The sequence below is a fragment of the Sabethes cyaneus genome, chromosome 1 (genome assembly GCF_943734655.1).
Source record: "Sabethes cyaneus chromosome 1, idSabCyanKW18_F2, whole genome shotgun sequence".
Taxonomy (NCBI): Eukaryota; Metazoa; Arthropoda; class Insecta; order Diptera; family Culicidae; genus Sabethes; species Sabethes cyaneus.
The window spans coordinates 94,371,468-94,399,060 of NC_071353.1; the positions used below are offsets into that span (position 1 = coordinate 94,371,468).

A 27,593-nucleotide genomic window follows, 5' to 3' on the forward strand; every position below is an offset into this window, starting at 1 on the left:
TCGATTTTTTTTTACGATCCCACTCGTTTAATGCGTAAATAATCCGATAACATCTGTCGCAAGTTTTTTGACACCTTGCGGTGAAACGTAGTCCTACGTCAATGCAAATATTGCATTTCGATACATTCTACAAGAAACTCTATTGTCCACATACAGACGTCATAAAGTCTTTGTTTTATGCATGCAAAAAATAGTTGTTGAAGCATATTTTTGTTAGAGAAACTTTTTGTGTTGCCAAAACAAGTACTTTTGTTTCCAAAATCGTATAATGCTAAAATAAAAATCCCACTATACAAAATTTCCTTCAACTACATGCCTCTATCAATCAATTTTCGTTGTGGGTGGCTTGTTTTGCATCCTTCCTTTACATTTCTTTGCTGGTTTTTAGTGTACGTTAAGTTTTATACCAAGTGAACTGTAGTTTTTGACTACTCATTCAATCATTTTTTCTCTTATCATATTTTTTTAACAGTTATTGCGTATTCATTTTTTTTAGGTTTGTTTTTTCTATACTATTAATTGTTTTGCATGATCATTCTCTTTAAGACATGCCATTATTAACTGAATTCCATTTTTTTGTCTTCTCTTTTATTCATCTTTTCCTATTCGTTTTTCCGTCGTTTTTTTTTTTGACGTAGGACTACGTCTTTGTTTACTATACTGGAACTGGGTAGCACTTTGTGAAAACGAAAATAGAAGTGTAACGTTTGAATGAAAGATTTCAAATGCTAATAACTACTAAACTACTGAACGCAACTGAACAATTTATATGTCGTTGAATAGATAAAATGACCAGCAATTTTATAGAGGGGGTAAGAGGCCAATATTAAGGAGAGCGTAAAAGGGGGACTCTCATACAAATGAAACACAAATTTCCTCGAAACTCGAGAACTAATCAAGCAAATGGAACCAAATTTGACATGTGGGGGTTTTTGGACGTAAAAATTTTTTCTATGGTGTACTGAGACTTCTTCCCCTTCTAAGAGGGGAGGTTCCCATCCAAATGAAATACAAATTTCCTTATGACTCTAGAACCAATCAAGCAAAAAGAACCAAATTTGGCACGTGGGGGTTTTTGGAGGCATGAATTTATTTTATGATGGTTTGAAACTCCTCACCCCTGTGGTAGGAGGATAAGGACTCTCATACAAATAAAACAGAAATTTTTGCGCATGTGCCATATTTTGTGCTATGTAACAAGCGGTAAGCTGTAAAAGTAATCCAGTAGAACCTTCTCGGAGCAAGCGACAGTGAATTGATGCCGCTAAGTAACGTGCCTGTTGCCATTCATGTCGAAAGACTAGGACATTCGAATGGCACGTCATATTCGCGATGAACGTGCTTTGGCTTTGAAGTTATTTGTAACCAATAGCCCTTTTAAAGGCCACAAGCGAGTTAAAGTAAGATTATTGAAACATTTAGCTACGCATAATCATACCCAGGTAACCAATAAGCATTTCCAATGCAATTTAAAAGCAAGCCAATAAGCATTTAAGTTGCCTTAAATGCTACTTAAATGCTATTTTGGCAAAATATGCTGCTACTTTACTGCTAGCCCTCTTATAGTGCTGACAATGCTTATTTGCAGTTAGTTACCAACAAGAAGAATTTAAATAGAATTGTGCATGCCAATTTACAACAGTTATGCAGTCAAAAAGCTGATAAACAACAACCTGCAGTATAAAACGCCAGGGATGCTAATAAATGACTGATCTACTGCTTATTTTAATGTTTATTTGTTACCTGGGTATTTAATACAATAATCTGTGGGCTGGTCATTCATTACTATTTCACCCTTTATGATGCACACAAGTGATTTTTAAAAGAAATCTCTATGTCTCAATGGTTGCAGGCGTTGCAGTTTACATTAGTCTTTGATCTAATGATCTGATATAGTCCTACGTCACCCTTTCGTATAACCCTTAGGGCTGTATACCTTGTAGTTTTTGCTTTATACCTTTTTTTTGTCTGATTATTTACCATCGTATGCTATCATTTGTTATTCCAACTGAACTTTTTTGCTTGTTGATTCATTATTTTTCTCTTAATTATGTTCTATCCACGCACATAACTCTTTTTGCGTATTTTTTTTTTGCTCGCCATTTTTTTACCATACTATGTCAAACAATTTTTTTTGCCTTATTATCTTTACCATGACATGCCATCATTTCTTCTTATACCAACTGTACTCTATTTTTTGCCTTCATTCTTGTTTTTTTTTTGCTTGCTCATTTTATTACCATCATGTTTTTTTTGGCCTGATCACTCACTTTACTGTCGTTTCTTTTCGCTCTTTACATTTTTTTTAGTATTTCATATTATTTTGCTTTCCACCATTCTATACTCGTCATTGCTGTTGATAGATTTCCCACCAGGCTACTGCAAGGTTTCTAGGGAAAATAATCCACTGACACCTTCATAAATTAACAATTTCGAACTATTCCAGCTTTGCCCGTTCGAGACCTGTCCCCGCATCACCCATCACGCACTCTCCACTTTGCCATTATTACTCTGCAGCTCCCCCGAAGCCGCATGATTACAACAACTTACCGAGGTGGATCCTACTGTCTGCGCCATTGTGGTGCTTTCCTGCCAACTATATCAGCAGCTAGTCATAAACACGACCTTCTTCGTCAAGTATATCCAACCCATCGGCAGGCAACCATGTTTTCGCTGCCAACATCTCGTGTGTGCGAAAATGAGATAGCATGTCAGCACTGCGTTTCACTCAACTGCCAGCAGTCTGATTTGGGCCCGCTGTCAAATTTTGAGCCCAGGACATGTTGTCGCTGACGTTTACTGCAGCTCGTTATAGAGATGTCGATGGGGTGAGTATATCCAACAGAATGCTTTTTCGTATTTCGTAGAGATGGGAAAACTATCATTAACTACTGATAGTTATCAGTAAGAAAGAATATCACTAATTATCAGTATGGTTTCGCTGTTATTGATATTTACTGATACAGTTACGTCGTCCCGTTAGAAAAATCGGTTAGATTAAACTTATTGGTCGGTAGTTGTGCACAATAGATGAGGATGACACAATATATCGTCGTCATAGTCAGCAGCCTAGAGCCGAGACGGCTCGTACTGTTTCCAGTCGTTCCCTATTTCTGCCGGTGGGATTGTTCAAGACAGCTGTTTTCGTCGCACTGGCGTCAGGCATCCTTACGACGTGTCTAGCCTACAGTAGCTTATTGCCTCTCGCCGGGTGTACGATGGGAATCTCTTCAAACAATGCTTGTAGCTCGTGATTCCTATGTCTGCGCCACTCTCCGCTTTCAGATTGTACTCCGCGTAATATCGTCGGCAGTATTTTCCGCTCGAACACGGTAAGGGCGCGTATATGCTCCGTGAGCAGCCTCACGACTTCAAGTCCATAAAGAACCAGTGGCCTAATAAGAGCTTTGTACATTATCAGCTTCATAGGCGGCGTATGCTTCTTGATCGTAGCGATTTACAAAGGGTAAAGCAAGCCCGATTTCCCGCTATTCAAGCATTCAGCGCCGCTGGATCTCCTTACTAGTGTTGTTATCCGCGCTCACCAGCGGTTCCAAATACGCGAACTTATCGTAGTCAACGGTTACTATTCGTGAGAAGCACGCGTTTGTTTCCTTTCATGTATTCTTTCTTTCATGTATCTGATCTTCGACGCATTTGTTTTTCACTCGATCCTCCTAGACTCCGCACCACTCTGGTGTAGATTGCCTCCTCCGTTGCAAGGTTCTCGGCTATGATATCATAGTCATTTTGTCACCTCGTTTGAACCCTTGCCGCGTCTCGAAGAGACCCGAGTGTGTCCTCGAGACGCGACGAAACACATCACTCGATTCAATGTAGCTCTGAACAGTCGCGTCAGTTTATCAGGGAAGCCGTGTTCGTGCATTATGTGTCATAGTTGGTCTTGATCGACTGTATCGTATGCTGCTTTGAAATCAAAATGTGATGCGTGGGCACGTTGTACTCCCCTCATTTCTGCCGAAAAAATGTGGTCTGCAGTTCCGCGAGCCCCCCTGAAACCAGCTTGGTAAATTTCAAAGTAAACTTGCAATGAATAACGCAGTAATAATATTACAATTACCTTGTTTTTTGCTTTAATGCCGCGATGGGTAAAATTACTGATATTTACTGATAGTTATCAGTAACGTACTGGAAACTACTGATAGCAATCAGTAACGATTTTTAATGATAGTTCCCATCCCTAGTATTTCGTTCCCACCAGTCGTTTATATCTATCTCTTTCTCTCTCTACTCACAAAGCCTTGTGCTCTGTCGCGTCAATAATATTTGCCTTTCGTGCAAAGTAAATTGATATATACCAGGTATATGACAATGCGAGCTGTCATACCCAGGTAACCAATAAGCATTAAGATAAGCAGTAAATCTGTCGTTTATTAGCATCCCTGGCGTTTTATACTGCAGGTTGTTGTTTATCAGCTTTTTGACTGCATAACTGTTGTAAATTGGCATACACAATTCTATTTAAATTCTTCTTGTTGGTAACTAGCTGCAAATAAGCATTGTCAGCACTATAAGAGGGCTAGCAGTAAAGTAGCCGCATATTTTGCCAAAATAGCATTTAAGTAGCATTTAAGGCAACTTAAATGCTTATTGGCTTGCTTTTAAATTGCATTGGAAATGCTTATTGGTTACCTGGGTATACACTTTGCACTAACACATCTACACTAGTTCTGAGATTTCGAGCATTTTGTATGGAAAATTAGTTAATTTTTAAAAAAATCGTTGGATACACAAGATTTGTCTATTTTTTTCTCACAGTTTTTATGTTTATGCTTAGAACACTATTTCTAGTATGTATTTTCATGAATACAATGAAGTGCAACATTCCAAATTGCAAGCGGAAATTTTTTCGTCAAAACGGTATCAAGATGTCTCAAAGAAATGTCGTTATATCGCTTTCCTACAAGTAGTAAAACAAAAAAGATTTTTTTTTAAATGCTCGGACATGATTGTTCAATAAGCAGCATGAGCAACATTGTTATCCGCCCGCGAAATTTTTCGTCTGATTTCTGGTAAGCTTTTAAAGTGTTAATTATCTTCTAAGACCGTTTTGTAGCAATCTAAGATTACTTTTTATGGTTTTCTACGTAGTGTTGAGACGGGTAAATTTATGATAAAAAGGTATCATCTTGGAACAGTGACTTCAACTTAAGGATTTTCAAGCAGTAGCACAAGCATCTATTCGAATAAAACTATTTGTTAAAAGAAGACATCAAAGGCAGATATTCAAGAGCATCATGCAAGCAAAATGTTGGATGGAACGTGTTTTAATTTAAGCAACCGTATACCGTATTGATCGTGGAGTATTAGAAACATTAATTCATTTTTCAATTGCACATCGAAATAGTTAGTCACCCATGTTCTCAAATTTTTTACGCATAATAAAGAAGGCTACAAGTGCAAATGACTTTGAAATATATTCCTTACATTTCATTGTAAATGTTCAAATATTTCTCTGAAATAATATAACTGCATTCATTAATTACAATTAATTTAGTTTTAATTTTCATGCAAGTTCCACCATATTTCAGAACTATTTCTTCTTCTTTCTACACACACTAATGCAACCCTCGATGGTCACATACCTGGTATATATCAATTTACTTTGCCTTTCGTGTACCTTTTCGCCGGCTATAGACCAAATCAAGGTGACGTCATCTGGCAGATACTGGCGCCCTTGTTTACAAACAGACCGCAGAGTCCAAAAAAGTTTCAGCTGTTAAACGACAAGTTTGTTGTTTTAAACAGCATTAGGATAAATTTAAAACGCCATTATGCCTTTAAAATGTTGAAACACACGCTACATTCGCTATAAACGAAAAGGAAAATTTTCCAAAATGTAAACAAGGGCGCCAGTATCTGTCAATTGACGGTATGATGATTTGGTCTATAGACCAAATGGAAAACTTTCTTTTCCGTTTATAGCGAATGTAGCTTGTGTTTTAACATTTTACAGGCATAATAGCTTTTAAATTTAGTCCTAATGCTGTTTAAACTCGGTTTAAACAACAAACTTGCCGTTTAAACAGCTGAAACTTTTTTGGGCTCTGCGGTCTGTTTGTAAACAAGGGCGCCAGTATCTGCCAGATGACGTCATCTTGATTGGTCTATAGACGTCATCTGGCAGATACTGGCGCCCTTGTTTACAAACAGACCGCAGAGTCCAAAAATGTTTCAGCTGTTAAACGGCAAGTTTGTTGTTTTAAACAGCATTAGGATAAATTTAAAACGCCATTATGCATTTAAAATGTTAAAACACACGCTACATTCGCTATAAACGAAAAGGAAAATTTTCCAAAATGTAAACAAGGGCGCCAGTATCTGTCAATTGACGGTATAATGATTTGGTCTATAGACCACACTCTTAAATGATTCTACCTGTAAATAGGTCAGATTTAGTTAAAGCTAGGTTGAAACTACTCAAAATGCCCTTAAAGTGTACAAACTCAAACTTTGGGTAAAAATTTCAACCAATTTTGGCTACTTGCTACCGATAATTGAATTATTCTCTATGACAAATAACGCACTTGTAAGTTCCTACTACCAATTTTTTGGTTAAAAAACTACTCAAAATCTGAGTTTGTACACTTTAAGGGCATTTTGAGTAGTTTCAACCTAGCTTTAACTAAATCCGACCAATTTACAGGTAGAATCATTTAAGAGTGCAAATCATCATACCGTCAATTGACAGATACTGGCGCCCTTGTTTACATGTTAGAAAACTTTCCTTTCCGTTTATAGCGAATGTAGCGTGTTTTTTAACATTTTACAGGCATAATGGCTTTTAGATTTAGTCCTAATGCTGTTTAAACTCGGTTTAAACAACAAACTTGCTGTTTAAACAGTTGAAACTTTTTTGGATTCTGCGGTCTGTTTGTAAACAAGGGCGCCAGTATCTGCCAGATGACGTCATCTTGATTTGGTCTATAGATCATTACACGGCAGCTCCTAACCACACTTTTTTGACAGCACTTGGTGGTTTGTTTACGTGGTGTTAAATTTTGAATTGAGTTTTCTATCTTTGTCCGGCAGATAATGATAGAAATTTATAGTTTTTATTGAAGAGAAAGTGCCTTACATGCATTTTACAGAAATTGATGCAGTAATCCTTCACGAAATTTCAAATCGAAACTGCTGGATGTGACAAAAACATGTAAACAAACCACCAAGTGGTGTCATTTGACGGCAAAATGACGTCATCGCAAAATGATCTATAGATGATCATACGATTTTCGACCACGTTATCAGCTTACTTTTTTGTACACGCTTAAAGTGTCTTATTACAAAATGCAGAATTTCCATCCTCAAACTCATTATTTGTATGTCAGTTACCCTATAATGCTAATTGTTTACTATAATCCCTACAGTTACTATTATTGATAAATGTTAACCTTTATTTCAAGTTCGATAGCATGGGTAAACAATACGTTAGTTGCTGTAGCAACTGTTAAAAACAAGTTAAATGCTTTGGTAAAAATATGATGAAAGCTTTGATGTGTATTGACAGATATTAACAACCAAAGCTCTTTCTATTAGTGATATGAGCGCCACGTAGCGGAGGCATTACCACATACATTCAAAATGGAGGCTGAGCTTTTACACACGTTGCGAGGCCAAGATGAATGTCTGTTCTCTGTGCATTAAGATTGCTAATATACAAAAGTTTGGCACTTGGGATGCAGAATTATTTCCAATATACGGTTTTAGATTAATGCTTATGGTTACTTGGGTAGAGCAAAGAAGTTCAACGATGTATGTAAAATGGAATCCGGGACTGCTCTCCGAAGGACATTTCGATCAAAGCGCATACGCCACCGCATATGCGAAACCTTAATCAGAACGACTGTATTTACAATCGGAAAGCGAAGAGGGGCAGATAGTTTGCAGTATGAGCCGTGAGCTGAAGAAATTTACATCGTACATCTGGCAAAAGTTGCAAGGCTAAAATGGACTAGTAACCCCAAGTTGCCGGACGACTGTGTGGCAAAATTTATATTCAATAATCCCACCAACAGGAGTAGAGGGGTCCAATGTTGAGCCGCGCGTTTTGGACTCCATCAACGGCTGTGCATTATCTGGACACTCATACGGTATCGACGAGGATAACTATAGTAACTCCAACGTGCGGTTATCGCCGGAAATTGACGCCTGCACCGGGTTCAAATCGCAACCCCGCAGAAGTCACGAATGACCCAAAAACTAAGCACTATAATCTAAGCAAAAAAAAATTACCTTTGGCAGCATTTTGCTACCTAAACCTTGATTTTATTAACTTTTAAAAACATTCACTTTGAGCCTGCCTGATTGTTTTTCACTTTTTGGCAGTACTCAATGTCACCTGTCAGATATCAGTCGCACACATACAGACAAATATATTTGAAACTGAGTTATAGCCGTGTTTCAGATTCGGTCAAAAGTAGAACAGAACTGTCGAGCAGTTGTAAATCCGTTCCAAAAAAGTACTCGAAAAGTAGAACTGCAACTCAGCATTGCGGATGAGCAGTTTCAGTTGTAGTTATAAAGTAGACCAGGCCATACAAAATATAACAGCGTTGCGAACGGCCTTACTATATAACATCCCAGGTAACCAATAAGCATTAAAATAAGCAGTAAATCAGTTGTTTATTAGCATCCCTGGCGTTTTATACTGTAGGCTGTTGTTTATCAGCTTTTTGACTGCATAACTGTTGTAAATTGGCATCCAAAATTCTATTTAAATTCTTCTTGTTGGTAACTAGTTGCAAATAAGCATTGTCAGCACTATAAGAGGGCTAGCCGTAAAGTAGCCGCATATTTTGCCAAAATAGCATTTAAGTAGCATTTAAGGCAATTTAAATGCTTATTGGCTTGCTTTTAAATTGCATTGGAAATGCTTATTGGTTACCTGGGATGTTATGAAAGCACTTATTAGATTAGATTCACGAAAATCGACTCTTGAATAAGTTTAAACAATTTTGACAATATGACCGAACATCCCTACAGCTACATTTTTTACTTGCACTGCTTCGGGACGAAAATGTATGAAACGAATTGTCATTTGACATACGTTCTTATATTGTGCTTTGCAAGAAATCTTTTCATTCTCGGAAAGTTCATAGCAAGCTGTCAAAATAATTCTGTATTGAGCGAAGCTGATGAATTTTCGTTAATTGAATATCGATATTTTTCACATATCGATACGTATACTCAGCTGAGAGCATAATCAGCAAAAATGCTCGCATCACGTGACGATCTGCATTTTACATTTGTTTTATAACACTCCGTTTGACTTGTTTTATAACGTGTTAACATTTACAAAGCTGTTATATGCATGCCGCAATCAACTATTTCGAAAAAAAACTATCGAGATTTCGTTCACGAATATCGGTACCAGTTATATCGATACATTATCGCCCAATGCTGACCTCGCCAAATATTGAAGGATGTGCTTTTGTCCAGAGCTGCCATACAAATAGATTAATTTCTATTGTTTAGATATTTGCAACCCCATTCCGTACTTCTTAAATTTTGTTACTATATTTACACATATTTTTATACTTATGATATTCAATGAATTTATATAATACATATTTTTGAATGTAAGATGCTAAAAGACGTTTTTTATGTAGTTTTAGTTGCTAAAGCATCAGTAACAATTGCACATATAAACCAAAAAATATTTGGCCACCTTTCCTTGTTCTCGTTGCGGTGATTGACGATGCGGGTTACCGCCGCAACAGGATGAAAATTTATGTAAATAACCGCAATAGACCAAATCAAGGTGACGTCATCTGGCAGATACTGGCGCCCTTGTTTACAAACAGACCGCAGAGTCCAAAAAAGTTTCAGCTGTTAAACGGCAAGTTTGTTGTTTTAAACAGCATTAGGATAAATTTAAAACCATTGGCGGAACTAGCGTTCATTTCTAGGGGGGCTATAGCCCCCGGAATTTTTTTCAACCGTTTTATTTCATCGGCATATTAAAATTTAATGCACATTAATGCCTGGAATCTTATAACAGTCATGCAAATAAACTTTACTCTGAAGTTTTTCGTATCTATAGTTGTCTAACTATTGGTTTTTCAAAAATTAAAAAACTTAGTCAATTTTTCTAGGGGGGGCTAAATATTTTCTAGGGAGGGCTTAGCCCCCCCTAGCCCCCCCCTAGTTCCGCCAATGTTTAAAACGCCAGATCATTTTGCGATGACGTCATTTTGCCGTCAAATGACACCACTTGGTGGTTTGTTTACATGTTTTTGTCACATCCAGCAGTTTCGATTTGAAATTTTGTGAAGGATTACTGCATCAATTTCTGTAAAATGCATGTAAGGCACTTTCTCTTCAATAAAAACTATAAATTTCTATCATTATCTGCCGGACAAAGATAGAAAACTCAATTCAAAATTTAACACCACGTAAACAAACCACCAAGTGCTGTCAAAAAAGTGTGGTTAGGAGCTCCCGTGTAATGATCTATTATGCCTTTAAAATGTTAAAACACACGCTACATTCGCTATAAACGAAAAGGAAAATTTTCCAAAATGTAAACAAGGGCGCCAGTATATGTCAATTGACGGTATGATGATTTGGTCTATAGACCAAATCATCATACCGTCAATTGACAGATACTGGCAGATACTGACAGATTTGGTCTATACACGCTCAACCTCGGCTACTCAAAATTGAGTAAAAAACTACTCAGTTTCGGAAAAACCGTGGGTACGCAAAAATGAGTAAAGGTGCTGTCACTCAAAAATGAGTAGGCATACATTTTCTCCAAAATGAGTAGTTTTTGCTCAGTTTTATTTACTTGGATAAATGGGTGGAAACTACTCATTTTTGAGTAACCGGGCATTTTGTCAAAACAGAGTAGTTTCTACTCAGTTTAATTAACTAGAATAATGGGTGGAAACTACTCATTTTATTGAAGGAAATGGTTAGAAAATACTCATTTCGAATATGTTATTTCAATTAAAATATCTAATTTAGTATGATGTATTATTATGAATATTTATTTGTAATTAACCTTCGTAATGCATCGGAAAAAGTTTCACATTATTTGAACTTAAGTTTTGAGTTTGCCCTCATTCTACCGTTTTCAATCCGAATTTCGTTTTCTTTATCTCGTTTCAAAGATATGACCCAAAACTGGCACCTAAAGTAAGTTGAGGAATATTTTGTTGACTAATGGCCACTTCAGCGTTGGTTTCGGAACATCCGGTAACTGTTTCGGGTGACATTTTTGACGTAGGACTACGTCTTTGTTTACATATACTGGGTAGCAATTTGTGAAAACGAAAATAGAAGTGTAACGTTTTAATGAATCTTTCAAATGATATTGTCAATTGCAAGGAAAATTGTCCAATCAATCAGTGCGCAATCGCTCATAAAAGTGCTATTTTAGCTTAAATCGTTTCAGTCTCTTAGGCGCACTTATTGCTTGGAAGATAACGAAAAAGTGCGCCGAAGACACCGAAACGATTTAAGCTAAAATAGCACTTTTTATGAGCGATATCGCACTTTGGATGGTACAATTTTCCTTGCAATTGACAATAATAACTACTAAACTACTGAATGAAACCGAACCGGGATTTCTGTCTATCTGTCTGTCTGTTCGTATGTTCCTTATATACTCGGAAACTACTAAGCCGTTCGGCGTGAAAATTTGCATTTAGGGGTTCTTGGGGCCAAGAAAGGTTCTTATGATAATTAGAGAACCGTATCTCTCCTAATACGGGGTGCTCTCATACAAATGAAACACAAATTTTTGCATAACTAGAGAACTTATCAAGCAAATGGATCCAACTATGACATGTGCGGGGTTTTGGAGGCAAGAAATTTTTCTATGGTGAATTGAGACCCCTCATCTTTTTAAGAGGGGGCCCCCATACTAATAAAATACAAATTTCCTCTTAACACAGACATAACTCTTATAAGAAAAATCAACAAAAATTATCGTACCTAACATTTAGCCTGAACACTAGCACCATCTATGGTCGACATTCCCAAATATCAAATAGCAACATGGGTATCCATCGAAGTAGCAAGTATTTTTTATGGGGAATTCCACTTCTTTCGTCAAAAAGCACCAATTTGACCAAAACGGAGACATTCCCAATTAACCTAAATTTGAAATGACGGTTTAATCGGTACGAAGAATGGAAAACGAGTGTTATGTCTGTTTGTCTGTGCTCTTAACTTGAGGACTAATCAAGCAAATGGAAACAAATTTGTCCTGTGGGGGGTTTAGGAGGCAATACTTTTTGACGTAGGACTACGTCTTTGTTTACTATACTGGTAGCACTGGTAGTCAGATGCCATACATTAGTTGAATAAGCTACTTGTAAACAAAAATGTTTCTCGTGACGTGATTTTGCGGCTGCCGTGCGGGAATGGGATAAACAATTGCAACAAAATATGTTGGAATGATAGCGTAAACCGAAGATATCAGATGGCTCTGCAACATGTAGGCTGACTGCCTTTTCCCTGAGAGGGCCAGGCTAAAATCCTCAGCAGGTTGCTATAGGCATTTCCTTGCAGCATGAAGGATTTCGTCACTTCACAACTTAACTTATCAATTTAATAATTTTTGCAACAAGTATAAGTATGAGTTGCTATTAAAAAATGTGATGTGATTTCATTATTTTTTCGTGCATGAAAATCTTACGTAAGAAATGATTAAACTCCCTCCCCCCATCATGCCTGGAAACAAGCAGTTGTTTTACGATTCATTAATAAATTAATAAATTAAATAACTTATGTAGCCTAAAATCATCCCAAACTCGGGAACCGTATATTATACGACTCCAAAATGTTCCTATTGTACATCAGTCTCATTTCATCATTTGTTCCGGGATCGACGCTGAAGTCGCCATTAGTCAACATCAACAAAATATTCCCCAACTTACTTTAGGCGCCAGTTTTGGGTCATATATTTTAAACGAGGCAAAGAAAACAAAATTCGGATTGAAAATGGATGAATGAGAGCCAGCTCAAAACTTGGGTCGTTTTCACCCCAATGAATAATGGTCATGAACATGAGGACCACCCAGGTAACCAATAAGCATTAAAATAAGCAGTAAATCAGCCGTTTATTAGCATCCCTGGCGTTTTATACTGCAGGTTGTTGTTTATCAGCTTTTTGACTGCATAACTGTTGTAAATTGGCATCCACAATTCTATTCAAATTCTTCTTGTTGGTAACTAGCTGCAAATAAGCATTGTCAGCACTATAAGAGGGCTAGCAGTAAAGTAGCCGCATATTTTGCCAAAATAGCATTTAAGTAGCATTTAAGGCAACTTAAATGCTTATTGGCTTGCTTTTAAATTGCATTGGAAATGCTTATTGGTTACCTGGGCACCTACCGGTAGTGTCGTATAAACATGGAGAAACGCTGGCAATGGCTATAGATTGGATAAATTCCAAGATTTGTGAGAAGGAGAAGCTACCAGAGGACTGGATGGAAGGAATGGTTTGTTCCATCTACAAAAAGGGCGATCGGTTCGACTGCTGCTGACCCTAGAAATGAGCGCAAATTCCGCCAATGATCAATTCCAAACAATTCCGGGGCAAAATTTGTGGCATTAACCAAGGTCAGGCTGCAATAAGCCAAGGATACAACATCTTATTCTGCTCCCTGAAAATAGAAAGACGTACCAACTACTAAAGATGTGTAAGAATAAAAAAACAAAAGTAGTAAAGTAGTTGCTTAATAAACCAATACATACATATAGAAATGATGAGAGTGCATTCATTGCAAAGCTTGGTTAATAAATAATGCATATAAATTATTATTGATATTCGTGTGCAATAATTGATGTATTCGAAATTGATGCAAGATTACAGAGGTGGGCTTTGCTAATCAGCTAACCGCGAACTAGCTAGCGCATAGTGCGTTCGTCAGGTTTCAAATGGGTTAGTAGTTTTGTTAGCTTGGTATAATAGGTTTTTATAATCTTATGAACGCATAAGGTAAATGGTAAAAGATGGTAAATGGTTGGATAAAGCGCAAAACAGATCCCATAGTTGTGCTTAGCCTCCTATCCCTACGTCCACGTGATACCAGCCGAAATACGAGCTACCTCAGCGGAGATCCGGTAACCAACCCCGGTAGAAACAGAGGTCGTATACCAACAGGGAAGGAGGCACAGTGTTGTCTCGACACTTTAAGATGGCAACCCCATCACGAGACTTGGTAGCGTAGGCCTTAGTACCGTCTAGTAGTGTCTAAATCTAAAAAACTAAGAGTCAAGAAAATTGTACTCAGAACATTCGGCATAGACAAAGGCGACGAAATAAGGACATGCAATGGAATCTTGGTACTGCAACTGGAACTGCAGATCGCTAAATTTCGTTCGGTGGCGACAGAGTGCTACTCGATCAGTTAGAACCCCGAAATTTTAGCATCGTGGCACTGCAGGACTGTCGCAAAGGCGAAAAGGTATGCAGGGTCCATGGCGGCAACGTGCAATTTTACCAGAGCGTCGGAGCGACCAACGAGCTGGGAACGGGCTTCGTAGTGATGGGCAAAATGGAGGATCATAAACATGTATTGTCCACACGAAGGTAGACCCGACGACGAGAAGGAAGCGCTCTATGCGCACCTCTAGGCAACGTACGAGAGCTGCTCACCACGGGACATCAAGATCGTCATCGGGGATATGAACGCCCAGGTCGGCAAGGAAGCAATGTTTAGACACAGAGAATAGACATTCAAGCAAAAGATCCCCACTAGGATAAAACTTATGTCAAATTAGTTGAGAAACTATAGAGATTTTGTCGCTAAAGACGCATAAAATTCTACAATAAACTCACAACAACTAGCTTCTGGCGCTATTGTCACGCTTATATATACTAGCGCCTGAGGAGCCAAAGGTTATCAGTGTGCAAATCAAAAGAGTCATTTAGTTGGGAAACTATAGTCTCTGTGCTACAGTGGACCCCCGTTCGTTTGAACGATTCCTCACGCAAACTAACGGGGTTACTTTTTAATTTGAACAACTGGTAACCCGAAATATGCTGAATCCTGTGTGAACTGGCCGCCCTGCTCTTTGTTATTGTTTTGGTGGTTTGTTTTAGTTGGCAGTTGGAAGTGCGAATATTGCATTTTCCGATCGGATTTCTATCTTAATCGTTAGCAAAACGAAATGTGAAACCGATTAAACACGCTAGGCCAGTACAAACAAATCGTGTTTATGTGCAGTGTCTGCATACATAAATGATGTCATGTTGAGAATGACATTTGAACCATTTTTAATTTGCACTTCGTGCAAACCAACGGAGTTCAAATTAAAAAGTGTTCAGATTAAAAACGGTCAAACGAACGGGGGTCCACGGTATAGTGGTGGTGACGCTAGCACACGCTATGTCCGAAGGTACTTATTATTTAATTTACATACACTTCAGATTTCTCTTCACAGGATTCACAATCCCCCTTGCAGTGACATGCAGTGAAAAATGAGTATTTTCGAAAATCTGAGAAAAATGGAGAAGCGTCACTGCAAGGGGGATTGATCAATCTAAAGTCTAAAATTACTCGAGTTCGATTAGTTGTTGAGTTACGCAAAAATTTCTGTTTTATTTGTATGAGAGTCCTTATCTCCCTACCACAGGGGTAAGGGGTCTCAAACTATAATAAAAAAATCCTGCCTCTAAAACCCCTCAAATGCCAAATTTGGTTCCATTTGCTTGATTAGTTCTTGAGTTATGAGGAAATTTGTATTTCATTTATATAGGAGCCCCACCCCTCCTCAAGTTGGGAGGGATCCCAATTCACCATAGGAAAAATTCTTGCCTCCAAAAACCTTCACATGCCAAATTTGGTTCCATTTGCTTGATTAGCCTTCGAGTTATGAGCAAAATTGTATTTCATTTGTATGGAAGCCCCCCCTCTTAAAGGGGAGAGAGGTCATAATTCCCCTTCTAAAGAGGGGAGGGGTCTCAATTCACCATAGAAAATATTCTTGTCTCCAAAAACACCCACATGTCAAATTTTGTTCCATTTGCTTGATTAGTTCTCGAGTTATGCAGAAATTTGTGTTTCATTTGTCTGGGAGCAGATACCCAGCAGATAATTTGACAAAACAGATCTTAAAACATTTAAATCAATCAAAAACTGAATTGCTTTCCATCTGGTTCCTCTCTGACGTCACTGTTCTGGGGCAAATTAAGCAGTGTCGTTTGACCGACTGGCATATAGGCAACACCTCGCGATATCCTCTGCAGCCTCAATTCTTCGCATTTCTACAAAACCGTCATCGCCAATTTAGCCAAAAAAATTCGCTGCTTCAGCATTCCCCTCCGCCGATACGACAGCGGCTTTCTTCTTCTGTTCGGCCTTCTCGATTATGAAACGATCTTGTCAGCTTCCCGTTAGGCAACTTGTTACATTTATATCGCTTGGGTAAATTCATTGCCGAAAGTCAAATGAGTAACGGAAATGTGAATTGGTCAGGCTGAAGCCGACTTGCGTGTGTCGAGACGCACAATTAATTGGCTACGAGTAGCGCAGGATTAAGTACAATGGAGAGGAATTCTTGATGCGGCAAGCGCCACCGCGGCTCTCGGCTGGTAAAGAAAGAAGAAAGTTCTGGAAGCCTCCGATAAATTAAATATTTTCAAAATAATAACAAAAATAAGCATGAGATGGAAAAAATGATAAAATTGACCATTGGCGGTCGCGATGCGAGTAAATATAATTGATATAAATAGATAGTTGCATTATTTCCAAAAAAATCCTATACTTATTTAACTAAAGTTTATTTAGTGGAAGCTAATTGGAAGCGTTAACCCATTTAAAACCTAGTGAACACACTATTCGTTAGCTAATTCACGGTTAGTTGATTAGCAGTGCACACCTCTGCAAAATTAAATTAGTAAAACATAAAAAGTCAAATTTAAAACTATACAATTTACGATTCTGCGTTTAGCACGCAGAACATCGTAGTTATGTGAAATAATTAAGTTCAAAACAATCTCACCGGCACTTACAATATGTTCTCTTGTCCGTTTCATCAGCAGCAGCACATCTATGAATTTGCTGCAGTCCAAAGCAGGTCAAGGTCATCTCCAACAGTAATTAAACAGTCAGCTCTAACCGCTCCAACTCGCGATTTGCACCGAACATCCACCAGCAGTATTTAAAAATCAGAGGGGTTGTGTACAAGACACGACCGCATATATAGGTGACGCAGGACTACGTAAGTCTCTTTGTAGTGATAGTGGCATGTATTCATGCTTGTAATCATTCGATAGGCGAATTCGAGCAAAACTAAGAGCAACCGTTCGCTACCTGGTTGTGATTATTGGAACTACAAAAAAAGTGCAATTCCCAAAATGCTTGCTGGCACCTATATGGAACTCGACTTTAAATGTAATATTTTATTGAATTACCAACAGTGGGAATGGTGAAAATGGATAATAAAGGTAAGAAAAAGCATTACCTTTCATTTGATATATATTGTTTCTGCTTCGGGAGATTATTAGAGCTTCGCAAGTGTATTTATGGTTACGAACTGTTAGGTTATCTGTTTGGTTCTTGGCGCAGATGATGCTAATCAAGAAAATAAATCCGTTAGCATTTGAAAACACATTGGAAAACGCTGAAGACTGAAAATAATTGGTGATTCTCTATCCAGGATATGTAAACTTTACAGCTGACTCTATGTACTTTTGTTTCATGCGGTACAAAATCAAACATTAACATTTTTCTGCCATAAAGTTAATTAATTCGAATATTTTCACTTGCCTTAACGTAAATAAACAAATTTCTTCCAATATTTCGCTATCTAAAATCCTGACAATTGAAAGGGTTAATCAAAAACTGCATTTTATTTCAGCTTTTTTCAAAAATGTATGGAGTTTGACAGCGATTTTACTTTTCATCACTTTTTTTATGCAGCGCCTCTAAGCGGGCGATAGCTTGTCAAAAACGCCTATTCTTCATGTATACATGCTATATGCAACATATATACATGCTAAATGCGTTGTATGTAACATTTATCAAAGTAGTAACATTGCATACGTTCAATTCACAAAAGATTGTGCATTTGAAAACAATTTAACAAAATCAAGAACACAAACTATTGCTTTCCTGCTACCTTACTGAAATTAAAGATTGTTTTTATTATCCATGGTTTCCCACATTGAAGGGATTTTACCAATTCAATCCTATTTTATCAACAGCACATCTTTCCACTACACTTCTAATGAAACGGCAAACATGCGTATTCATACAGAGTCGTATTATAACCGAACACTACAGCTGCAGCACATTTTTCTAACACAGATATCAAATTCGCCGAGGTTTAATCGTCTCGCAGTAAAGAATTTGCGATCTGTTGGGACAACGAACTCGTGTCATTTTTTCTGGCACACTTCCCTAACACAGACTCAAATTCGACTAGGTTTAATCGCGTTCGTGAGAAATCTGTTGGCACGAAGGGACTTTGTTACTCTCTCTGGCGCACTTCCCAAGCAAGGACATCGAAATGGTCTAGATTGAACCGCGGTGTTAAGAAATCTTGTTGAAATGAGGAAACTGTCACTTGTTTTGGCTTACTTCCCAAGCACAGATATCAAATTGGTATAGGTTTAGATCATCGTTAAGAATCTTCCAACCAATCACGAAGCGAGAATTCTGGTAAAACATAGGTTCATTATTTTCAATTTTTCAATAGTTCAACATCAAGAATCCAAACTTTTCTTCATTTGGGTCAATTCTTAGAAGATTTTCCGATTGATTGGTGTAAGAATATTGAAAATCGATCGGAAAACCGCTGAGCTATTAGCGCTCAAAACCTATCATTTTTCGTGACGCTCGCATTTTTCGATTTTTTGGAATGACACCCTATCTCAAAACTTGCCGTAAGACGTAGTTCTACGTCAAAAGTTTGATGACTCGTGCATCTTGCGTTCACTTTTGTTCACAAAAATAAACCAGTAACTACTTTAAAAAAACAAACGAGAGCGAACAAGCGTTAAATCAACAACAAATTTTCGCGAAAAAATCTGATTGCGGCAACACTCAATTTTGAGTAGTTTTTGCACAGTGACAATATGCAATTCTACTCATTTTTTGACAGCCCCATACAACGATTAAAAAATGAGTAGTTTCAACTCAGTCACTCAGGCTGTGAACCATTTCGCGAAATTTTTAACTTTTTGGTTAAAATTTGACAGTTCGATGGTTATTTCTCCTTGAGTGGTTAAAATCAGTTCAGAATGTGAACCATTTCATATTTGACGGATTGATAGTTTTTTTGCTCAATGAGAGCATATAAGGTGAGGATGAAAATATTGTTTATTCTGTCCGAGTTAAAATCGGAGGAATTTTTGATGTTCATTTGCTTTTATTTGATAGATAAAATTCATCTCATTTTAACCCGGGTTGTTTGAATAAATTTATAATGCGATAAGCATCCATACTAATGTAAAAAAAACTAACGAAAAATCAGTGAAACTTGTCGAAGCTCTCTTCCTCACCTGTGCATATCTCATTGGCTCTCAGAACTTGGTTAAAACTAACCATGCTCCCGAGCAGGGTTATTTTCGGAAAACCATCGAACTGTCAAATTTTAACCAAAATGTTAAAAATTTCGCGAAATGGTTCACAGCCTGAGTAGCCCTGGCTAAGCGTGTAGACCAAATCATCATACCGTCAATTGACAGATACTGGCGCCCTTGTTTACATTTTGGAAAACTTTCCTTTCCGTTTATAGCGAATGTAGCGTGTGTTTTAACATTTTACAGGCATAATGGCTTTTAAATTTAGTCCTAATGCTGTTTAAACTCGGTTTAAATAACAAACTTGCCGTTTAAACGGCTGAAACTTTTTTGGACTCTGCGGTCTGTTTGTAAACAAGGGCGCCAGTATCTGCCAGATGACGTCACCTTGATTTGGTATTGCAGGAAAAGCGCTCGTCTGACAGGTAAATTTGCTGCCAACCTTGTCGAGATGTGCTGAGATGTTGGCAACAAAAACATGGCACCCATCGCAAGCCCCTGAAAAGAAACCCTCACTCGGTTTGTTTATATTTTGCAGATTGGCCCTTTTGATAAGTTGGTGCCGAAATAACTCTCACTCGTTTTGTTTACATTTGCAACATTCGCCCTTTTGTTAGCTCCCAATTTTGACAGTGTCATCACTCTGATGATGATGTTTTATTAGTCACTTCAGTCTATAAAGTTAAGCAATCGTTCGGCAGTAAATAAAATTTATTTAATATGAAATAAAAAAGCTTTTTTCATATTTCTTGCTGCTCACCAGAAAATCAGCATAATTTACAATAATGGAAGTATTTCAAACCGAAAGTCATTATATATTTGTACGCAAGGAAAAGAGCCTCTGGTGGAATCGTTCGACGTCAGAATTTCAAATCAAATGTGGTAAGAATTTTCTTATTTCTGCTTGTTATCGTCCTAACTATTTCTTTATCGACAGGTTGGGATCTTTCATCGGTAGATGATATTGAGTGCATTGGGCTAACCTACGGAATTGTAGGCACAATTGCTTTACAGGGTGTTTTTGAGCCACATTTAATTATTATTAGAGAGGCTGTTCCGGTCGGTGTACTGTACGCTCCGCACCTAGTTTATAAGATTAAAAGCATTTGTATTCTCGGAGCAGAAGATCCCGATTCTAGTTTAATGACATGTCCTAAACACAATACTTCAACTGTAATCAAAACCATTCATAATGCTGGTATTGAACAGCCAACTCCACGGATTGTTACCTCATCTCCGAAGAGTCGCCTTTTTGAGAGCTCTACATTAGTTAAGACGTGGGGAGCTGTGAAAAGTGCTGGAAGTACGATTAAGAACACCACAGAGAAAGCAGCAGCTATTGCTTCTAATCAGGTTAAATCCACAGTTAGTATGGTGGTAAAAGATCCGGTTCGGGTGGAAAAACGTGTTATGGATGAGCTACACCGGATATTTGATGATAGTGACAGTTTCTACTATAGTTTAGACTGTGATATAACAAATAACTTGCAGCGACGATCGGAGGCTCCAGATGATCGATTTTATTGGAATCGTAATATGTTGAAAGATATTATTATGCTGAATGATAGCGATAACAATTGGGTGTTACCGATTATTCAAGGGTTTGTTCAAGTGGAACAGTGCGTCATTGGCAATGAATGTTTTACATTAGCTTTGGTTTCTCGGAGATCACGATATCGAGCCGGTACACGATATAAACGTCGTGGTTGTGATGAGGAAGGTAATTGTGCTAATTATGTTGAAACGGAACAAGTACTTTCACTTCGCCAGCATCAAATTTCGTTTACGCAAGTCCGTGGGTCCGTTCCAGTTTATTGGAGTCAACCAGGGTATAAGTACAGACCACCTCCTAGATTGGACCGTGGTAAGTAGACTTTGACTAATTATACTTAAAGTTTACAGATAAATGTTATTTAGTTATTTAATGCGTGCTTTGAGCTGTCGTCGCGATCGGATGCGTCGCTTCGTCGTGGGTGCTAATAAAATACATAGCTATTTTCGTCACGTAGTTGTTTTCAGGGATGGTTCGATCACTTTGACTCAATTTTGATTCATTTGACACTACCGTCTCAGCCGAGCAAAATTTGACAAAGTTATATATGAGACATTTGTAGAACTCGTTATTATTTATAATTTTGCAGAATAAAGTGTTGCTGTAACTTTTATAGTTACGGCGCTACAATGCTAGTACCTCTTTAGTAACTAAATGAACGTTCATTTAGTTACTAATGCGGTACTAGCATTGTAGCACCGTAACTACAAAAGATACAGCAACACTTTATTAAGCAAAATTGTAGATCTAGTTATTATCTACAAATGTCCCATATATCAATTTGCCAAATTTTGCTTGGTTACGACGCTACTGTCAAATGAATCAAAATTGAGTCAAAGTGATCGAACCATCCCTGGTTGTTTTTACCGTTGTAGCCATCGTCTGTGTGCGCATATTGAGGATGTGGCTACATAGACTGTGGATTACAGAGGCGCCGAGACACTCAAAAACCGCGAAATTTTGAACGAAAGCGGAGAGTTACCTTTATTTATGATGGTACTCCGTTTTGTTTCAAAATTTAGCGGATTTTTAGTGTCTCGGCGTCTGTATTTCTAGATGTGCCATCTGGAAATACTACAGACACTGTAGATTACAGAGGCGCCGAGACTAAAGGGGGGGGGGGGGGGAGGCAAGCCATTTTTAATTAGAGAAGTTTTAAACTTAAGAGGTTCACTCGCCTCTTGAAGAAGGCCAAGTTATTATTAATATTTTTTTGAAACGATGGTTCTACAATTGATGAAGGGACGGTAGGGGAAAGAAATGAAAATTTTTTGGTGAAGGAGGGGAAGAGCGGAAAGGAAGGGGGGGGGGTATTGGTAGCTATGCTTGACAAGTAGTCATTTTGACTCCTACCTTTTGTCCAATGCTGGAAGGTGCATGAGTCGAACCAAGCTGTAATCTGAGATTACAACCGGATTCGAACCCACAACACCCGCCAGGGCATGTGGTTCGATGGTACTTGTACCATTGAACCATAGAGGCGCTGGTCCAGCTTGGTTCGACTCATGCACCTTCCAGCATTGGACAAAAGGTAGGAGTCAAAATGACTACTTGTCAAGCATAGCTACCAATACCCCCCCCCCTTCCTTTCCGCTCTTCCCCTCCTTCACCAAAAAATTTTCATTTCTTTCCCCTACCGTCCCTTCATCAATTGTAGAACCATCGTTTCAAAAAAATATTAATATATATGTATGACCTCATTTCAAGGTCAAGACTAAAAATTTGAGATTAGTCCAAGTTATTATGCAGAAGACCATTTGTTTAAGAAATATATTTTAAAAAGTTTGCGTACAATATGATTTCTGCTAATTATTTTGCGGTTTTTACTGGTGTTGAGAAGAATGTTTTATAGGATTTTTAAAGACTGCATAGCTTCTGGCACTCTCGCATCGAGCCTACTTTTCCCTCCACAAGACGCTTCGATTAAGGAACATACGCCGCTCAAAGCTGACGATGTATAAAGCGCTAATCAGACCGGTAGTCCTATTCTTCAGCTGACGAATTTCATGCCGGTTCTCTTCGAGATCGGGACCCGGCACGCTATTGTCGTTTGTAGGCACTTCGAGGTCAACTTCCGTTGCGTCTCCTATTGCTAAATCGCCGTTGAGGTGCTCATCAAAATACTGCTTCCATATTTCGACCACCTCGCGCTCACTATGATTAGATCGCCTTCCTCATCCCTACACATGTCAGGTTTAGGTGTGTAGCCCTCACAAGTTTGGTTCACCTTCTCGTAAAACTTGCGCGTGCCATTAGCACGGAATAGTTGTTCTAGCTCCTCACGATCTCTGTCCTCCTTCTGGCGCTTTTTCTTCCTCAGGATCATGGCCAACTCATTCCGCGCTCGTCATTACTTGGCCAAATTCTCTCGTGTATATGCTTAGATAGTTTTTCCAAGCTCTTTTTTACCTCTCTATACCTCTTGTTGGCATTCCCTATCAACCAATCATTTCGTGCACTCGAGGTTTCCACTCCTAACACCGAGGTTGCGGCCTCGTTGATGGTCGAGCGTATCATACTCCATCCGTTTTCTAGGGTCGAAGCATCTAGCTCCACAGAAGAAGGCAGAGCTCCATTCAGTGCGCGCACGTAGTTTTCAGCAACTGGCGGGATGTTTAACTGCCGAATGTTTACCCGAGAAGGGCGGCTTTGTCGCGAGTAGTTTTCGAGAAAAGCCGGCTTAGATGAGAATATGGTCGTCTTGATTCGAAGTTCGTTGGTCAGGTGATCTCCAGGTGGCTTTGTCGATATCTTTGTGGGAAAAGAAAGTGCTTCTCCACCAAATCTTGGGAGGCTGCAAAGTTGATGCATCGTTGACCGTTGTCGTTCGTGTCGGTGTGCAGGGTATGGGGCCCGATGCAATGCACGTTTATGATGGTGTAGTTGAAGAAACGGCCTTTTATCCTCAACACGCACATCCTATTATTGATCGCTTTCCAGTCTATTACGCGATCCTGCGTTTTGCCCAACACTACGAAGCCAGTTCATAGCTCGTTGGATCGGTCTGGAAAAATTTGACTTTACCGCCACGGATCCTCCACACCTTCTCGCCTTTGCGACAGATATCCTGCAGTGCCATGATGCCAAACTTTCGGGGCTCTAACTGATGGAGCAGCTTGTCACTACCAACGAAATCGAACGATCTGCAGTTCCAGGTACCAAGACTCCATACCATGTCCTCCTTCTGTTACTCGCGCTGTTGTATTTTGTATAACACTTGTAGATTTTTGGATGCCATTTTGTTTCAAAGTAACAGATCGATGTCAAACCAATGTGTATTCTTCAATAAACTTATTACGAACAAAATGACATAATTATTCAATACATTAATGCTTTAAATATTCAAAAAAATAGATCAGCATAAGCCGAAATCGCAGAAACGATGCAAGCGACGTGTGAGGGGTGCCGCAAATGGAATTTTCTCTCGTTTCTTCATAAGGGAAAATAATTTCTGTATGCAGCAAAATTATTCAGTAGTTAATGATCATTCCGTAGGTGTGTAAAAGTTCGCTATTTCGTTACTGCACGGCGCTAGTGTATGGGTCAGTATTCTGAATGTGCTGTATCTTCTTCTTCTTCAGCAGCATAGAGCCGGGGTGGCTCGTGCTGTTTCAAGCACTCGTCTCCATTCAACTCGGTCTTGGGCCACTCGTCGCCAATTTCCTAGCCGTCTCAGAAGTCGCAAATCGCTTTCGATCTGGTCGAGCCATCGTGCACGTTGGGCCCCCCTGTTCCTGGTGCCGGTGGGGTTGTTGAAGAGGACCGTTTTCGTCGCACTGTCGTCCGGCATCCTTACGACGTGTCCGGCCCACCGTAGCCTGCTAACTTTCGCTAGATGTACGATGGGAGTCTCTCCAAGCAGTGCCTGTAGCTCGTGATTCATACGCCTCCGCCACTCTCCGCTTTCAGTTTGTACTCCGCCAAATATCGTCCGCAGCACTTTCCGCTCAAACACGGCAAGGGCGCGTATGTCCTCCGTAAGCAGCGTCACGGCTTCAAGTCCATAAAGAACTACCGGTCTAATAATGGTTTTGTACATTGTTAGCTTCGTGCGGCGGCGTATGCTTCCTGATCGCAGCGTTTTACGAAGGGCAAAGTAGGCCCGATTTCCCGCTTGGATGCGCCGCTGGATCTCCTTACTAGTGTTGTTGTCCGCGGTCACCAGCGATCCCAAATACACGAACTCTTCTACCACTTCTAGTTCGTCGCCGTCAACGGTTACCGTCCGTGGGAGGCGCGCATTTGTTTCCTTTGAGCCTCTTCCTTTCATGTATTTGGTCTTCGACGCATTTATTTTTAGCCCAATTCTCCTAGACTCCGCTTTCAGTCTGGCGTAGATTGCCTCCGCCGTCGCAAAGTTCCTGGCAATGATATCGAAGTCATCTGCAAAGCCTAGAAGTTGGCTACTCTTGGTAAAAATCGTGCTTCTCGTTTCAATGCCCGCTCGTCGGATCACCCCCTCAAGAGCGATGTTGAACAGCATGCAGGATAGACCGTCACCTTGTCTCAACCCTCGTCGCGTCTCGAAGGGACTCGAGAGTGTCCCAGAGATGCGTACGAAACACATCACTCGATCCAATGTAGCTCTGATCAGTCGCGTCAGTTTGTCCGGAAAACCGTATTCGTGCATTATCTGCCATAGCTTGTCTCGATCGACTGTATCGTATGCTGCTTTGAAATCGATAAAGGTGTGATGCGTGGGCACGTTGTACTCCCGACATTTCTGCAAGATCTGTCGGATAGTAAACATTTGGTCCGTAGTTGCGCGAGCCCCCATGAAATCCGCCTGATAATTCCCTACGAAACCTTGTGCTATCGGTGACAGCCGGCGTAACAGGATCTGGGAGAGTACCTTGTAGGCGGCGTTTACCAGCGTAATACCACGATAGTTGCAGCAGTCTAGCCGATCACCCTTTTTGTAGATGGGACAAACCACTCCTTCCATCCATTCCTCCGGTAGCTTTTCCTCCTCCCAAATCCTCGAAATAACCCAGTGTAGAGCCTTTGCTAGCGTTTCCCCGCCATGTTATTATGTGCTGTATCTACGGAATCGGTTTATTCGCAAGGTCTAGCTTTCAGAAAATGTTTTAGTGGACCAAAAACGCCAGGCAGATGAACGGAAGTTTTAAATTTTCACTTTTAAATAACCACTATATATTATTACTGTGCAAAAAACTCTAAACATTGCTGCCCAAGCGAATCAAAACACCCCATCAGCCCTACTTTCTAAGCTGCCAACAGCAGAAATGATATCATACTATGTTTTATGTGAAAAACATCTAAGAAAACATGATAACTACAAGAAAAAATCTATTCAATAGAATATTACATCATTTGGGAATGATAAAATGATCTTTCCTAATGCAACAACCTGTATATGGGTGCAATTGTAAGATGTACAATTTGTATTTGTGCGTATTTGAGCACCGTCTGGTGACAAGGCCTCCTGCCCCCCCCTGGCAACGTGGCTGGCCTACTGTACTATACGGTTGAGATACGCGGAAGCAGCCATCTTGGGATCGAATCGAGTAGCGAGTCAAGAGGAAGCCAGTCGCACACGCATACTGTTTGCCTAAATGTTTGATTAACAAGCATTGAAATAGTTATGGAATCTGCTTAAACTATTGTCACGCATCTTGAATATTCGCCTCTATTCTCGCCTCTATCGGAGCCGGATCCGATCAGAAATTGCGTTTCGATCGGAATACAACGTATGCTATAACACACGTCGATTGGCACATTTCTGGTCGGAACGGGCCCGATCTGAATGTAGAATCGAGGCGATTATCAGACACAGTGTTTAAAAAGCTTTGCAAATTGCAATGCTCTTCACATTGATTAAGTTGAAAGATATATCGCTCTATTGTGCAAAATTGATGTAAACAAAACAGAAGCGGATCATGGGACCTATTCTCACAGTTACCTTACCTAAATTTTTTAGATAAGAGCACAATTTTCGATTCTGAGAGTCACCTAGGAGAGACTCCGCTCACCTGGGTGACTGGTACAAAGCAAATGGGGCCCGTAAGGTGAGGAGATAGTGACTATGTGAGTAGGGAGCATTACAGAGGGGCCATCCACATACCACGTGGACAGCTTAGAGGGGGGTGGGGGGTATGAAAATGTCCACGCTTGTCCACGGAAGGGGGGGAGGGGGTACGGAAAATGTCCACGTGGACAAGTTTTTTTTTTCATGCAATAGAAATTAGAAACAACTTAATAGAACTGCAATAGAAATTTTTTTACAACTCTTGCCTTCTTTGGGAAATGATAAATGTAACGGAAGAATCCACGAATATTCACCAGTCACGTGACTCATTTATCGCATAGGTCGCACTTGCGCCAAATGATTGCATTTTGCCTCAAAATAAAATGCAGCTCGCCAAAAATAGGGCTTCCATGGACAACCTATTTCCAAAAGGCTTCGCCTTCAAAAAATTTTACGAATCACATTACGTCGAAAAGGTTTTGTGTTGCGTTGAAGTAGACGGCCAAGCTGAGATGTTCTGGATAAAGATACTCTAGACAAAGATACTC

The 27,593-nt window shown here is 39.4% G+C and overlaps 1 protein-coding gene across 3 annotated transcripts in view; it reads left to right on the top strand.

Moving 5' to 3' along the window:
• The first annotated feature begins 20,244 nt into the window (after positions 1 to 20,244).
• Positions 20,245 to 27,593, top strand: part of LOC128732750 (phosphatidylinositide phosphatase SAC2) — a 185,346-nt gene continuing 177,997 nt past the window's right edge. For all 3 annotated transcript variants that reach the window (XM_053826086.1, XM_053826087.1, XM_053826088.1), the window contains exons 1-2: positions 20,245 to 20,386; positions 20,442 to 21,368. In XM_053826086.1, the coding sequence (XP_053682061.1) occupies positions 20,290 to 20,386; positions 20,442 to 21,368 (1,024 nt within the window). In that variant the 5' untranslated portion in view covers positions 20,245 to 20,289. The remainder of the gene's footprint in view (positions 20,387 to 20,441; positions 21,369 to 27,593) is intronic.